The 17,375-nt window shown below is 30.0% G+C and overlaps 1 protein-coding gene across 1 annotated transcript in view; it reads right to left on the bottom strand.

The window, feature by feature from the left end:
- Nucleotides 1-11,945, bottom strand: part of LOC126734598 (proteasome-associated protein ECM29 homolog) — a 51,118-nt gene extending 39,173 nt beyond the window's left edge. Inside the window, exons 1-6 of the mRNA XM_050438291.1 lie at nucleotides 11,703-11,945; nucleotides 11,367-11,447; nucleotides 11,140-11,314; nucleotides 3,653-3,859; nucleotides 3,513-3,594; nucleotides 3,317-3,455 (exon numbers count right to left, since the gene is read on the bottom strand). Of these exons, the coding sequence (XP_050294248.1) occupies nucleotides 3,317-3,455; nucleotides 3,513-3,594; nucleotides 3,653-3,859; nucleotides 11,140-11,314; nucleotides 11,367-11,447; nucleotides 11,703-11,901 (883 nt within the window). The 5' untranslated portion in view covers nucleotides 11,902-11,945. The remainder of the gene's footprint in view (nucleotides 1-3,316; nucleotides 3,456-3,512; nucleotides 3,595-3,652; nucleotides 3,860-11,139; nucleotides 11,315-11,366; nucleotides 11,448-11,702) is intronic.
- Nucleotides 11,946-17,375: the final 5,430 nt, after the last annotated feature.

Genomic DNA, 17,375 nt, shown 5'->3' with positions numbered 1-17,375 from the left:
TTTATATCTATGAGTGTAAAATAAATATAAACTGTCTATTATTATTATTATTATTAAGTTCAATTGTATCAAAGGGTCAGGGAGTAGCTGAGGCCCTAAAAGTTATAACTTTAAGAGATGCTATTATGCAATTGCATATGGCCCGGCAAAAAATAGAGCCTTCAGTAATTTCAAAATGTTGGAATAATATTTTGGGGAAAAAATTCGGAGGAAGATGACCTACCTTTAGCTCGACTAAAAGAGAAGTAGGAAAATGATGTTAGAGCAGCTGCAGTTAATGAAACCATTACATTGCTTCAAACAATTGAACAGGTATTATTTAGTGCTAGTTACTCCTTTTAATTTTCGATTTTTGGAAATTAAAAGAAAAAAGTCTGTAATCGTTTTAGAAATTCATTGAGATATGATTGTTTTTAGATTGATTATAATCCCAAAGACATTGAGGAATGGAATACAGACGCAGTAGGGGAAAATCTCGATAGCAATGATTCAGAAGATAGTGACTGCGAGATATTAACTTTTGAAGAAAAAAAAGTTACGCATTTGGAGGCTCTTGCAGCCTTGAAAATTGTCACACAATGGGCCAATCAAAACTATGTCGACATAAAGGACATTATTACACTAAAAGGTTTAGAAGAAAAGGTTGTAACCTTAAACCTGTCGCAAAAAAAAAGTGCAAACAAAAATTACATCTTTTTTTAAATAAAACTTTTGTATAATGCTTAAAACTGTAATAAATAAATACAAACATAAATAAAGTACAATGTAGTTTCCTTTTATTTTAATTTTAGCTATTTTTAATATAATCTCCATAATGTGAACATTTCAGTGATGCGAACTAAGTCGAAATTTTTTGAGTTCACATTAACGCGAGCCTACTGTATTGTGAAAAATAAAAACTAGGAAAAAAACATATTCAAATTAATTAGTTAATACTATAAATGTGAACTTGTTGAGGCATTTTCAGAAATTTTCATTTTATTCCAGGCATTCAATATGATTTTTTTCTGGCTTCCAGGGATTTCAATAATTTGAAGTAATTTTTCAATACTAAGTTTAAACTCCAAGGAAAAAAAAACGGAAATTTATTCCAGGTATTTCAAGTCAATGTTATTCAAGACGTTTAAAATTTTTTCTATCTTATTTCAGATATTTAAAGGCATTTTGAGTCTGTGTGTTTAATGTCCCAGATATAAGAAATAATTCTTCATTTTATTCCAGGATTTTGGAGTCAATTATTTAATACATTCCTATTTAATATATTTGACGCCATTATTTATGTCCTCCAGGTACTAGAAATAATTTTTCATGAAGTAAATTTTGAATAAAATTTAATAATAATAATAATAATAATAATGTCTTTTACACTTACTTTTTTTATACTTTTAAAATTTACAATTGGTAAATTCTAAATGGCGAAGTTGAAGCCTACTTCCTAGCTTAACCATACAAATCAACTTGAAGTTAGATATTACAAAGAATTTCAAAATGTATCTTAAATAATTACATAGTTACAAAATATTGGGTTCTAACTGCCTATATGCACAACTGATTAACATTACAACGTTTGATAACCACACAGACTGATGAAATTTACAATAAGTTAAAGAATAGATATTTAACAACACTCTAGGCTAACAGAGATCAGTAATATAACTGCTTATTTTTCGCTTAAATAGAAAAGGTGAAATATATTTTAAATCAGGAGGAATTTTATAAATTGCAGATGAATACAGTAACTAAAGATCCTCTCAAATAAAACAGTTTTATGTAGAGGAGGTGTAATAAAATGCTTATTTCTTAAGTCCAAAACATAAGCGTCATATCTAAACTTAATTTTCTGATAAAGGTAATTAGGACATTTTTTAAAGACAATTTTATTAAAGAGAACAAGACTATGTAGTAACCTCCTTTCACTCATATTTAGCCATCTCATCAAGCGTAACTCTCTACTCACACCTCTACCAAATATTCTCATTTCATTAATTAGCTTTACACAACAATTTTGAATGTACTGTATTCTTTTTATATCACTTATCAAAAGGCAGGGGCCATACAAAACATCACAGTAAGTGAAATGGGACAATACAAGACTGTCACATAAAACTTTTTTTAGTTCCTTATTAAGGATCTGCCTCTGACTATAAAGTAGCTTAAGGTTAATAAAAGCTTTTTTAATACATTGATCAATGTGCTCAGTGAACCTCAACTTAACATCTAATAAAACTCCAAGATTCCTAGCCACATTACTACAATTTATTAGTTGACCATTCAATTTAATCTGGACAAATTTCTCATATGTGTCTCTGAAATGCAACCTACCAAAAAGAAGAACCTTACATTTACTTGGGTTTAAACTCAAACAATGATTTTCCGATGCCTTTGCTAGCATGTTACGGTCGTAAGATACCTTATCATTAGCTTCTAAGATTTTGTTAGGAGGAAAAGAGAAATAAATTTATTATAAATAATAAATAATAATAATATAATTAATAATTATAAATAATAAATATTTCAGGAATTTAAGGAATTTTCCTCGAGGCTTTAAGGAATACGATTTATTTTATTCTAGGATCTAAAATTTAGCATTCCAGGCATCCAACTATTCTATAATTTCGACCAAAACTCTATGTGTAAATATTACTAAAATAATCTCTTATCAGGTGTTAAATATAAACTATCCAAAATTAGATATAAATAGTCTATTTAAATTTTTCAGAAGAAATTAAAATTTTCGGACTCAAAAGGCTGAAATTGTTAATGTTTTGATGGATGAACCCCTAGTTTTCCCATATATAGTATGGAATGTACTCACAAACGTCCAGAAAAGGCTGATGTGTGATTTTTCAGAAAAATCACATTTGTAGTAAATTTTTCACGTTCACAAAAATATAAAACGTAGCACTAGTTTTCCCACAACTAGTGTGAAGCTTACACTTAATTTCCAAAAAAAAAAACTATTCTAATATTTCAGAAAAACTGCAACTTTTTGAACAATTTTCCTCGCCTCATAAGGACAATAATATTAATGAAAATATGATGAACAGTCCTTAATTTTCCCAAATGTAAATTTTCACTAAACATTTTTTAAACAACAAAAACCTGATATGATATTGCTGTTATTGAATAGATTATTCTAGAAAATAGTCTGTTGAATCCTTATTAAAAATATTTAAAATATTTTTTTAAAATCCTCCAAATAATTAATTTAATTTTGAAGGTTTAATAAAAAAGTATGGTAAGTCGACCAAAGGGGTTTTTATTTGATCCCATAGCAAAATTAAACTGGGTTACTAAAAAAATAATTAATACTAACCTGCATCATGGATGGACCTATTGGCAGATCCTTGTAAAATATCTTGTAATGCCAAACAACACGACTGCCTCACCCTGTATTGCGACGAATTGATGTTATCCAGAAGATCCCTTAATATTTCATGGTAATAAGTGCCCAGCTGGAAAAATACTTAATTACCACATTTATCTGGAAATATTTTTCAAAAAAAACCTACAGCATTTTGAGGATCGGTGACTAAAACCCTCCAAATGTTAGACATCGAGGCGTGAACACTGGGAGAAGGATCAAACTGATACCTGATTAAGAAAAAGGCGATTATTGTTATTATCCCGGCGATTTTTTAAACATCTTTACCTGTATAATTTTGGCACAATTTCCGGCATAAGCTTCTTTAAATCCTCGCTGCACTTTTGGGCAATCGTCGAAAAGCCGAAGGCTGCTCCCTTTTTCGAATTCCAGATGGCGTTGTGGTTCGCCAGGTGCATAAATTGGTAAATCAAGTCGGGTTTATTTAAATCGGAAGCTAGGGAGCATAGTTCTTTGTAAGTTGTCAGGTTTTCACTAGAGGGAAATTCGATTAATTAAGTAACATAACAATAGGAGTGAGATTTTTTAAATAAATATTTATTCATGATAACAAATCAAGATTACAATAACAAATTCGTTCTTTTTTTTAAATTTAACCGTTATTGTTTTTAAGTCCCACCTTTTTTGACAACTTCTTAGGTCATGATTAACGATCTTAGATTCAACAATTCTAAGCAGTGTTTCTCTGTCTTTTTTAGTTTCTATTCTTTTCTTAGGCTAGTTGTTTATACTTCTCTGCAAATGTTTTATATGTTTGTATTATATTACTTGTGTTTTTTACTATTTTTTTTGTTATAAATCTCATTTACTGTTTCCCATGTTTTTCTACAATCACCTTGTGTTTCCCGAATTTTTTTTTCTGCATACTGTTTTTGTAATTTGATTTTTAGTGTATTTAACTCTTTAATTTTCTATATGTATTCTCTATTTATTCAAAAGCAATTATTTATTATTCTTATTTTAATTAATTTTATGCAAAGCATTTTAGTATTTTGTATAATTCTTGTCACTTTCTGGAATGTATCAATATTGTCTGTCCTTATTTTTCTTCTACTTTAGTCTCCCATTTTTTAATATCTGTGCAGGTCTTTGTAATTTTTTGTGTTTTATATTATGTATCCATTTTTTTTTGTTTCAATGTAATTATTTTTTTGATCTTTTAGCCTCATGGTGCACTGTATATTTTTATTTGTTATTAATTGGTTGTTTATTGGACTGTCAATTGAATATATTATTAACCCAAGTAACAATTTAGGTTCTAAAAAGGTTATAAATAACTCCTAGAACCTGTTTAAGAAAAATTATTGATTATGCCATTAAGCACAAACAACGTTATTTATTAGCCCGCATAACCTCCTGTAGTAAAAAAAGACCCAGCCCTAAAGAGGTTGTCGTTGCCAATAGGCCCTGGCCAATTTGAAACCGGATCGCATATCACAGAACCTATATAGCTAATAGAAATAACCTTTATCGAACTCGAAGATGCCTAAAAGTAACCTGTGTAGAACCTGAAAGCTTTTACGCCTACCTGTTTACAACCCTTTAGCAAAGTCCTTTTAGACTTTTAGGTGGTTATATAGTTTGGCCTGTTCGCCGGCTTTTGGCATTTCAGATACATATTGAAGTATTAAAATTTTGCCATTTAGTTTTAAATATGGTATTTCAGAGGTACCAAAGTATAAAAATCTGACCTTTTAGTTTTAAATATGATACAGCCAGGGTAAAAATAAGACAACGCCAAAATAAGAAGCAATGGCGACATTTTCAGTAAGTATGACTTTATTTTAGAAAAAAATATATTATACTGGAATAGATGACCGATTTTCATTGCGCACACCAGTTTCTTGAAAAAGTTGGGTGTAATTTAACTGTAAAACACGCGCGCCTTTGATATCTTACAAATTAGACATTATTCAGTGCCAATAAAAAAAACAAAAAATTAATATATTTTTATTTCTGAGATGCTTTAGTGATAATATGTACTTAAATGCTCCAGTGTCTTTACATATTATCTAAATTGTTTACATATTACATTATTTTTGCCTGTATTTGAATAGCTTATAAAAATGGAAGAATTACATTTTTTCTTCAAAATGGACGCCTAGCAGGGTATGCTTTTAAGCTGCTATAATAACTTAAGTAAGTATCAAAAGCTATGTCGTAGGACAAAAGGCTTAAAAAAATGCCAGTGGGTTTAAAAAAAAGCTAAAACAGGGCTAACTAGCATCTTCTAGGACTTATAGGCCACTTTTAATAACCAATTAGCTGGCAAAGTCTGGGTGAATTTCAATAAATGGCTTTTAGGCATTTAGTAGGATCTATCGGCATTATTTATTACTACGCGGGATTTCTTGAGTCTTCTTTATTGCAATTCAGTTTGCGTTTGGTTTTGGTGGTTCCAGTTACTGTGAAAATAAAAGTGTGATTTTTTTATCGTTCAAATTGCATACAGGGCTGTATTTAGGTACATATTAAGGTAAGTTCATTTTAGTTCATATAATAAAGATAGGCAAAGCGATTTTGATAAAGATAAATATAGATTGTTGCAAGTTTAGGGGTTATGAGTACTAAATCATTTTTCTTTTAACACACCCATGCAATATTTCAATTCAAAGTATATTAGCACCACAAAAAATTAAAGAAATATAATTGTAAGATTGTATGTATTTCCAATAAATTAATACGATGTGAATCCCCGAAAATCAACACTGTCAGATGTTATTTACTGCCAACAATCGACGAAAACCAACCTAATGCGAGGCGATCCGGTGTTGCGATGTCTTGTTGCTAAAGGACCGTTTATACTTAATATTAACGCTAACGCTATGGGATCGTTTAAATTTTTAAAAGTAACGTTCGGATTCATGCTTATTCGTGCTGTTGAAGATAAACGTCACGAATAAGTCGTGAACGTTCACAACACTAGTCATAACAAATTACATTTTTTATTTAATTTTACTCTTTTTTAATGGGTCTTGACTTATAAAGTTAAAAAAAAAGCTTTAACAAAAAAGGTAATTTATGTTTAGATTTATATTCTTTATAAATTTTGGATTTTTTTTATTAGTAAATTTAATAAATACAAAAATATAATACATATAAAAAGCAGATTTTTAAATATTTAAAACTTAAAAATTGTATAGTATTGGACTTCATATTTTGGTATGTTTTTGGTTACTGTGAGCAATCATACCTACTTTAATCCTTGTATTAACACTACATTTTTGTCTTTGTAATAGTATTTTAGATTGAATTAAGTTGATTAGGTACTGGAAAACCTATTGGATCAAACATTAACCTAAGCAATATTTTTTTTAGAAAATGCCATTTAAAGTGGTCCAAACTATAGAACGGGGAACGATATGTATATCAGCAGTCGATTTGTCAATATTGACCTCCCGCAATATCCCGTAAATTTATTTTACATGGAGTAGCCAGAGGTTCTAGGGTCCTTCGGAAACTTGACCTCTGTATTTTTATTTAAAATTTTTCATGGCAACGTGTCTAATGTTATATTTCAGTGCCCAATCTTTTAAATCTTGACTAAAATCAAATTTCTTAAAGTCATCAATTTCATCATCTTCATTCCAATCCATCGATGAACTTGGTTGTTCTGAAGCCAGTTTTCTGTTAAGCCACTGGTACTGGCATCGTGAATATCTGATTCTAGAGGATCAGGTTCAATGCCAAGACCGCCATCAGTTAAATTAGGAGAATTATCTTCTTCCGGTGTATCTATTGCAAACTAAATTTTTTTTTACGTTATAATCTACCAAAATTGTCAATATTTTATTTGTCATATTTACCTGACCAGTTGTAATTCGTTGGAAATTTCGCTTCACTTTTCTTTTAAAATTACCACTTCTTACAATTTTGTGCCAAGACATCCCTGTATTCTAAGAATAAATGACGTAGGATTTAATAGTCGCGACCGTCCGCAAACTGTGTTTTATTGTGACTAGTTGGTTAAACATTATCCCATAAAGTTATCTCATTATCCATATGACTTTTAGCAAGTCCTTTAGGTGTTAAAAAAATGCTATATTTTCCGGAATAGGCCGTATAAAGTGCCAAATAGTTAGGCGATTGATTCAAGACCATATGGTTCTGAATAGGTAATTTTAATGCTAAAATCGTTCTATATTGGAATTTTGATTGCCAAATTAATGCTGAAATATAACCTCTCCAAAACCTTATTATCTCATAACCATCAAGCCCTCGTTTATGGCCATAAAAACGTTATTGTTGACACTTGACTAGAACTAATTAGATTTTTAATTTACCTAAGGTTCCTAGTTCCTATTAGCACAAAATTTAACCTAAATAGTTCCATCAAGCAAGCCAATGACTATTGCAGAACCTTGTGTGGCTAAAAGGCAACTTTAAAAACCAAATGCTTGAGAAAATGTTACTTGGGAAGTATACTGTTATTTAGTACATAGTTTACCCCATCCCAAACATAAATACTAGTTTTGTCTCCTCTAATGTTTCGACAATAATTATTCACAGCTGTGAATAAGGGTAAACTAAACCAGTTCTTCTCGTTAGGGTAAATCCAGTTTTTCGTAAAAATTATAAGGTCTGTTTTCTGAATAGTTAACAATATATCATTAAAATCATTTAATTTGTTTCTTAGGCTTATAATATTAATTTTATATAAATTAATATTTTAATACTTAAGGTTTTATTGTTACCACATTTGTTTCACTTTAGTTTAAACGTGTCATATATTGTGCAAATCGTACGCGCTCCTTATTGGTTTTGTTTCGTTAAGTCATCATTATTGTTTCCTCCATATAAACCACAATCATTCAATTTTATCCGCTTTAACGGCCTCGATTTTTTATGGAAATGTTGTTTAGTTTTAATAAAATTGGAGCATCTTCATTACAATGATTCCAGCAAACCAATCTCTTGAGAGATTGACACTTTCATGGGTCGAATGATTTTATACTCTTGTACACATTTTTTTCCTGTTTTGGAATTGCAGATATTACTATATTATTAAGCTTTTCCCTCTGTTCTACTGTTCTAAGTCCAATCTCTCTTCGTGTGATTTAATAATTTAGGATAGGCTTCACAGTATGTCCCAAATTGGTGATTATGATTGATACGTTCCAGGCATTTGACTAATATTCTTACTGAAACTTTTTTTTATGTATGTCAGTTTTTACAAATAATTTTCATTATTATAGCATGAATTTACACAAACTTAAAAAATATACTTCCAGGCATTTTAAGCCATTATTTAGAGAGGTTGACTAATTATTCCAGGTATACGAAGCCACTGTTTGTGTTTTCCAGGCACTGTAAATAATTTAATTTTTTATGTCTTTAAATGATTTGAAAATATCAGGTAGTTTAGATAAATTATGTGCTTAATGCTATTTATAGCATACTTCTATTTTCTCTAATTTTTGGTATATTTTGAAAAAAAAACGAAATTTTAAGGGAATGCTGCAACTTATTCTTACAAATTTTCAAAATGTGTCAAACTATTGGTTGACCAACTTAGTTTCGATTTTCTAAAGCCATCATCAATTTTTTGTATTGACACAAAATGCAGTGCAATAAATATCATTCAATCAGCACCAATTTAAGAACAAATAACAGAAAAATTAAACAAGACCATAGTAAAACACTTGCTAAGTAAATAATGTAACAAAAAAGTCCAAGAATCTAAAATGACGATTCAAAAAAAAACTGAAACATTTGCAAAATAAAATCTGCGTAGATTGAGATATTCAGGATAAAAAAATGACTTCACAAAATCATTCATTACAGATTTAAGAAATTTAAAAAGAATTACAGTATATTTTCAAAATTCCAATGAATGATCAGCAAATATCCCAAAAATCTTTTAACCCAAACAAATATATAAATCTACAATTAATGGGTTAGCGTTTTTTGACAACTGGCTTTGAAACAATGTAAGAGATACGGATATTCAAACTGATGGATATAACTTTAATACAGTTTATCGAGATTCTAGGGACAGTGGTGTAGGTGCCTATTTTAGAAACGATCTAAATGTCATGAAAATCCAATTAGAAGAAAATTAGTGAACAACATTAGATCGTTTTAAGCCTAAATGGTGTTTTGCTAATATTAGTATTTTTTATCTTCCTCCAACCAATACCAAAAATACATTGAGCTTTCCTTACCAACTCTATTAGTATGATCGTTTTAACCAAAGTAATTTTTTATGTCTTCCAGGCATTGGAAATAATTTTCCTTGCATTTCAGTAATTTGAAAATAATTGCCAATACTCTTTCAGGGATTTGAAAAAACTTAAAATTTCCTTTGAGGTATTCCAAGCCATTTTGGTTTCAGACTTTTAGAGAAATGTTTGGTTTTCTTCCAGGCATTTGGAGTAATTTTTTGATATCTTCCAGGCAATTGTTCAATATTATTCAGCGAATTTACACAAACCTAAATGTTTTTTTTTTTTATGTATTTAAAGCCATTTTTGATGCTCAACTTGGGCAAGGGAATCTTTTACTTGTGTATATTTTCATTTTCTTTTAGAATTGTTTTAAATATTGTTTACTATATATACAATAATTAATGTAAATATATTTAATATTTACATTAATTATTGTATAATTTACATGATGTATATTAGTATCTAAGTATTTATTTATTACTTTGTTGGGTGCTAGACCTGAAGAATTTTATTGCTTTCCAGCTCATTTTTGCATATCAGTGGCGAAATTCAGAATGTCGTATGTATAGATGATACTTTGGTTATGTATGTAATGATATCTTTTTTGTCACAATTCAGCATTTTATTGCAAGTTTGTAAAGTCATATTATTCCAGAAATTTGAAGATATCTTCCAGGCAATTGACTATCATTGCCTATGCCTCCAAGTGCTTAACAATTTTTTTAATGTATGTCAGTAACTTAATTTAATTCATATAATTTTCAATAGTATTCCTGGAATTTGCATAAAGTTAAAATTTACTTCCAGGTAATTTAAGCCATAGATCTATACTACTTATTCTGAGAACTGTATTCTCCAGGTATTTGGTGTAATCTTTTATGTTTTCCAGGCACTGTAAATAATTCAATTTTTCATGTCTTTAAATAATTTGAAAATATCAGCTAGTTTAGAGAAATTATGTGCTTAATGCTGTCTAATCTATTTTCCCAAATTTTTTTGTTATGTTTTGAAAAAAAAGTAAAATTTTTAAAGAATGCTGCAACTTATTCTTACACATTTTTTAAATGTGTAAAAATATTTGTTGAGCCACTCAGTTTCGGTTTTCTGAAACCAACAATTTTTTTTATTGACACAAAATGCAATGCAATAAAAATCATTGAATCTAAGAATAAATAACAGAAAAATTAAACAAGAGCAGAATAAAACACTCTCTAATTAAATAATGTAAAAAAAGTCCAAGAATCTAAAATGACTTTTACAAGAAAACAATTTGAACAAACAAGTTGTTGATGGTCCAAAAAAATCTGAAGCATCTATAAAATAAAATTTGCGTACATTGAGATATTGGGAATAAAAAGTGACTTTAGAAAATCATTACAGATTTAAAAAATTTAGCAACAATCACTGTATATTTTCAAAATTTCAATAAATGATTTCAAGCATCCAAAAACCTGAGCAGGAAAAAACTTATATACCAAATCATTTTGAAATTGTCTAAAACTCAATTATTTAATAAAATCAATTATGCTACTGATAGTAGTATCTCGATACATTTATCAACAATTTGAGATAGACTTGTCTACTTACCCAGAAGGTGTTTTCCCAAGTTGTCCCTCATCGAAGATTTTAGTATCACTTGTCACTTGAACGGCGTGTCTGGTACCCAAAGTGAGTTGATTTACAAGGGCAGACAGTAAATCCTCCGATTTAAAGGAATCATAAATGACGCATAGGCCTTTTGAGGCAACGTCTTGGATAAGATCTAAAAATGGACGTTTTCGCAACAACTTCATTGGACACTATATCAAACTCACCATTATTATCACATAGAAACTCCATAAATGTGTTTTGTAAGATCTGGATCCTTTTGGCAATCGGCTCTCTTTTTCCACACCCTAAAGATACATTGATCTGTGTATTAATTTATTTTATTTTGCTTCTTTTCTATGTTTGTAATATTTATAATTTTTTCCATTTATAAATCGATAACAATTTGAATACAGTTCTACAAATTCCTCTATAGAATCCTACGAATGATCTCATAGAGATCAAAAAGCTTAATCATTTAAGAAACTTAATAACACAAACTAAACAGTAATTTTTTTCCAGTACAATATAGACTCAAGAGTCAAAAAACTGTGTGGTATTACCTTTAAGAATTGCCAACAACCATATACAAGAAGCTTGTCTGGAATTAGGGTGGGGTTTCCTCGTCAATAGTAGTAATTCAGTTAAACACCAATCCAAAGTTTGATCTATAACAGGATCCGAATCATCAGATTTAAATTCTTCCGGTAAAGTTCTCCAAGCATCCCTCGCTTGTGGGGACGAAACGGTTTGGCAACACATCAACAGAGACTCGCCTATAGTAAAATGGACTTCGACATCTTTGGTCTACAATTGAAGATTATACGTTTGAAATTTTCATAATACAATGAATTGACTTTATTTTTAAGTTTGGCTTTATCTTTATGGATGAGGGTAAGGAACTTAAAAATTAGGTCATAAAAGTTGAGGTGTTCAACTTGCTGTTTAGTGACTGTATTCTTTGTTTAGTGACTCTATTAATATTTAAGCTTAAAAATTGTCTTTGCAGAAACAAAAACTTTCAATCCGATTTTCGGAAGAGAGATATGTTCTTCGGTGGACAGTATTATTATTCTATTACTAAATACAGAATAGTCAAAAAATCAAAAGTTTGTCAACTTTGACAAAAATTTAGAGATTTTCCTTTGTATTCTAAAAATTATTATTTTACAAAAAATTGACAATTTAACACTATTTATCTACTTGAAAATATCGACAGGATAAGTAACAATTACATGAAATGACGTCGAATACCTGGAATGAAATTAAAAATTACTTTAAATGCCCAGGAAGATATAACAAGCAATATCGAATGCCGGAAAAAAAATGATAAATTATTTCGCATGCCTAAAAGGTATTCAATATGACACTTGCTTAAATATGTTTATTATTTCTGGAAAATGCAATAAAATCTTGTCAGATATTTTCTGATCTAAATAAGAAAAAGTGATTCCATTAAAATCAAAATTAATAGCAAACTTATGCTCTTTAGAGTTCAATTCGACTATATTCCTAATTCCAATCCATTAATAAAAAGGGAAATATTAATTATAATGCCTGAAAGATATTAAACAATTATTCCAATTGCATGGACTTTATGTCCAGAATTATGTACATCCCATATTTTATTCCCATCTTCTTCTACTTTTTAAACTAAGATAGGGATATTTAAAGGAGAATTCGATTTTTCCACCTATTTTCTATATCATCGTTTCATTTTCTAAATAGTGTTTGTATCGGCTGGAATTAGTGTTATTCTCTCGTAATGTGTCTAATTATACCCGAAAACCATCATTTTATTCCCATCTTCTTCTAATTCTCAGACTGAGATAAGGATATATAAATGAGATTTCGATTTTTCCACCTATTTTCTATATGCTCGTTTCATTTTCTAAATAGTGTTTGTATCGGCGGGAATTAGTGTTTTTCTCGCGTAATGTGTCTAATTATACCCGAAAAACATCATTTCATTCCCATCCTCTTCTAATTCTCAGACTGAGATAAGGATATATAAATGAGATTTCGATTTTCCACCTATTTTCTATATCATCGTTTCATTTTCTAAATAGTGTTTGTATCGGCTGGAATTAGTGTTTTTCTCGCGTAATGTGTCTAATTATACCCGAAAAACATCATTTCATTCCCATCCTCTTCTAATTCTCAGACTGAGATAAGGATATATAAATGAGATTTCGATTTTTCCACCTATTTTCTATATCATCGTTTCATTTTCTAAATAGTGTTTGTATCGGCTGGAATTAGTGTTTTTCTCCCGTAATGTGTCTAATTATACCCGAAAAATATCATTTCATTCCCATCCTCTTCTAATTCTCAGACTGAGATAAGGATATATAAATGAGATTACGATTTTTCCATCTATTTTCTATATCATCGTTTCATTTTCTAAATAGTGTTTGGATAGGCTGGAATTAGTGTTTTTCTCCCGTAATGTGTCTAATTATACCCGAAAAATATCATTTCATTCCCATCCTCTTCTAATTCTCAGACTGAGATAAGGATATATAAATGAGATTTCGATTTTTCCATCTATTTTCTATATCATCGTTTCATTTTCTAAATAGTGTTTGGATAGGCTGGAATTAGTACTTTTCTCCCGTAATGTGTCTAATTACAACCGAAAAATATCATTTCATTCCCATCCTCTTCTAATTCTCAGACTGAGATAAGGATATATAAATGAGATTTCGATTTTTCCATCTATTTTCTATATCATCATTTCATTTTCTAAATAGTGTTTGTATCGGCTGGAATTAGTGTTTTTCTCACGTAATGTGTCTAATTATACCCGAAAAACACCATTTCATTCCCATCCTCTTCTAATTCTCAGACTGAGATAAGGATATATAAATGAGATTTCGATTTTTCCACCTATTTTCTATATCATCGTTTCATTTTCTAAATAGTGTTTGTATCGGCTGGAATAAGTGTTTTTCTCCCGTAATGTGTCTAATTATACCCGAAAAACATCATTTCATTCCCATCCTCTTCTAATTCTCAGACTGAGATAAGGATATATAAATGAGATTTCGATTTTTCCACCTATTTTCTATATCATCGTTTCATTTTCTAAATAGTGTTTGTATCGGCTGGAATAAGTGTTTTTCTCCCGTAATGTGTCTAATTATACCCGAAAAACATCATTTCATTCCCATCCTCTTCTAATTCTCAGACTGAGATAAGGATATATAAATGAGATTTCGATTTTTCCACCTATTTTCTATATCATCGTTTCATTTTCTAAATAGTGTTTGTATCGGCTGGAATTAGTGTTTTTCTCGCGTAATGTGTCTAATTATACCCGAAAAACATCATTTCATTCCCATCCTCTTCTAATTCTAAGACTGAGATAAGGATATATAAATGATATTTCGATTTTTCCACCTATTTTCTATATCATCGTTTCATTTTCTAAATAGTGTTTGTATTGGCTGGAATTAGTGTTTTTCTCGCGTAATGTGTCTAATTATACCCGAAAAACATCATTTCATTCCCATCCTCTTCTAATTCTAAGACTGAGATAAGGATATATAAATGATATTTCGATTTTTCCACCTATTTTCTATATCATCGTTTCATTTTCTAAATAGTGTTTGTATTGGCTGGAATTAGTGTTTTTCTCGCGTAATGTGTCTAATTATACCCGAAAAACATCATTTCATTCCCATCCTCTTCTAATTCTCAGACTGAGATAAGGATATATAAATGAGATTTCGATTTTTCCACCTATTTTCTATATCATCGTTTCATTTTCTAAATAGTGTTTGGATAGGCTGGAATTAGTGTTTTTCTCGCGTAATGTGTCTAATTATACCCGAAAAACACCATTTCATTTCCATCCTCTTCTAATTCTCAGACTGAGATAAGGATATATAAATGAGATTTCGATTTTTCCACCTATTTTCTATATCATCGTTTCATTTTCTAAATAGTGTTTGGATAGGCTGGAATTAGTGTTTTTCTCGCGTAATGTGTCTAATTATACCCGAAAAACATCATTTCATTCCCATCCTCTTCTAATTCTCAGACTGAGATAAGGATATATAAATGAGATTTCGATTTTTCCACCTATTTTCTATATCATCGTTTCATTTTCTAAATAGTGTTTGGATAGGCTGGAATTAGTGTTTTTCTCGCGTAATGTGTCTAATTATACCCGAAAAACATCATTTCATTCCCATCCTCTTCTAATTCTCAGACTGAGATAAGGATATATAAATGAGATTTCGATTTTTCCACCTATTTTCTATATCATCGTTTCATTTTCTAAATAGTGTTTGGATAGGCTGGAATTAGTGTTTTTCTCGCGTAATGTGTCTAATTATACCCGAAAAACACCATTTCATTTCCATCCTCTTCTAATTCTCAGACTGAGATAAGGATATATAAATGAGATTTCGATTTTTCCACCTATTTTCTATATCATCGTTTCATTTTCTAAATAGTGTTTGTATCGGCTGGAATAAGTGTTTTTCTCGCGTAATGTGTCTAATTATACCCGAAAAATATCATTTCATTCCCATCCTCTTCTAATTCTCAGACTGAGATAAGGATATATAAATGAGATTACGATTTTTCCATCTATTTTCTATATCATCGTTTCATTTTCTAAATAGTGTTTGTATCGGCTGGAATTAGTGTTTTTCTCGCGTAATGTGTCTAATTATACCCGAAAAACATCATTTCATTCCCATCCTCTTCTAATTCTGAGACTGAGATAAGGATATATAAATGAGATTTCGATTTTTCCACCTATTTCCTATATCATCGTTTCATTTTCTAAATAGTGTTTGTATCGGCTGGAATTAGTGTTTTTCTCCCGTAATGTGTCTAATTATACCCGAAAAATATCATTTCATTCCCATCCTCTTCTAATTCTCAGACTGAGATAAGGATATATAAATGAGATTTCGATTTTTCCACCTAATTTCTATATCATCGTTTCATTTTCTAAATAGTGTTTGGATAGGCTGGAATTAGTGTTTTTCTCCCGTAATGTGTCTAATTATACCCGAAAAACATCATTTCATTCCCATCCTCTTCTAATTCTCAGACTGAGATAAGGATATATAAATGAGATTTCGATTTTTCCACCTATTTTCTATATCATCGTTTCATTTTCTAAATAGTGTTTGTATCGGCTGGAATTAGTGTTTTTCTCACGTAATGTGTCTAATTATACCCGAAAAATACCATTTCATTCCCATCCTCTTCTAATTCTCAGACTGAGATAAGGATATATAAATGAGATTACGATTTTTCCATCTATTTTCTATATCATCGTTTCATTTTCTAAATAGTGTTTGGATAGGCTGGAATTAGTGTTTTTCTCGCGTAATGTGTCTAATTATACCCGAAAAACATCATTTCATTCCCATCCTCTTCTAATTCTCAGACTGAGATAAGGATATATAAATGAGATTACGATTTTTCCATCTATTTTCTATATCATCGTTTCATTTTCTAAATAGTGTTTGGATAGGCTGGAATTAGTGTTTTTCTCGCGTAATGTGTCTAATTATACCCGAAAAACATCATTTCATTTCCATCCTCTTCTAATTCTCAGACTGAGATAAGGATATATAAATGAGATTTCGATTTTTCCACCTATTTTCTATATCATCGTTTCATTTTCTAAATAGTGTTTGGATAGGCTGGAATTAGTGTTTTTCTCGCGTAATGTGTCTAATTATACCCGAAAAATATCATTTCATTCCCATCCTCTTCTAATTCTCAGACTGAGATAAGGATATATAAATGAGATTTCGATTTTTCCACCTATTTTCTATATCATCGTTTCATTTTCTAAATAGTGTTTGTATCGGCTGGAATTAGTGTTTTTCTCACGTAATGTGTCTAATTATACCCGAAAAACACCATTTCATTCCCATCCTCTTCTAATTCTCAGACTGAGATAAGGATATATAAATGAGATTACGATTTTTCCATCTATTTTCTATATCATCGTTTCATTTTCTAAATAGTGTTTGGATAGGCTGGAATTAGTGTTTTTCTCGCGTAATGTGTCTAATTATACCCGAAAAACATCATTTCATTCCCATCCTCTTCTAATTCTCAGACTGAGATAAGGATATATAAATGAGATTACGATTTTTCCATCTATTTTCTATATCATCGTTTCATTTTCTAAATAGTGTTTGGATAGGCTGGAATTAGTGTTTTTCTCGCGTAATGTGTCTAATTATACCCGAAAAATA

The sequence above is a fragment of the Anthonomus grandis genome, chromosome 3 (assembly GCF_022605725.1).
Source record: "Anthonomus grandis grandis chromosome 3, icAntGran1.3, whole genome shotgun sequence".
Classification (NCBI taxonomy): domain Eukaryota; kingdom Metazoa; phylum Arthropoda; class Insecta; order Coleoptera; family Curculionidae; genus Anthonomus; species Anthonomus grandis.
This window is presented reverse-complemented; position numbering and strand designations above follow the sequence as displayed.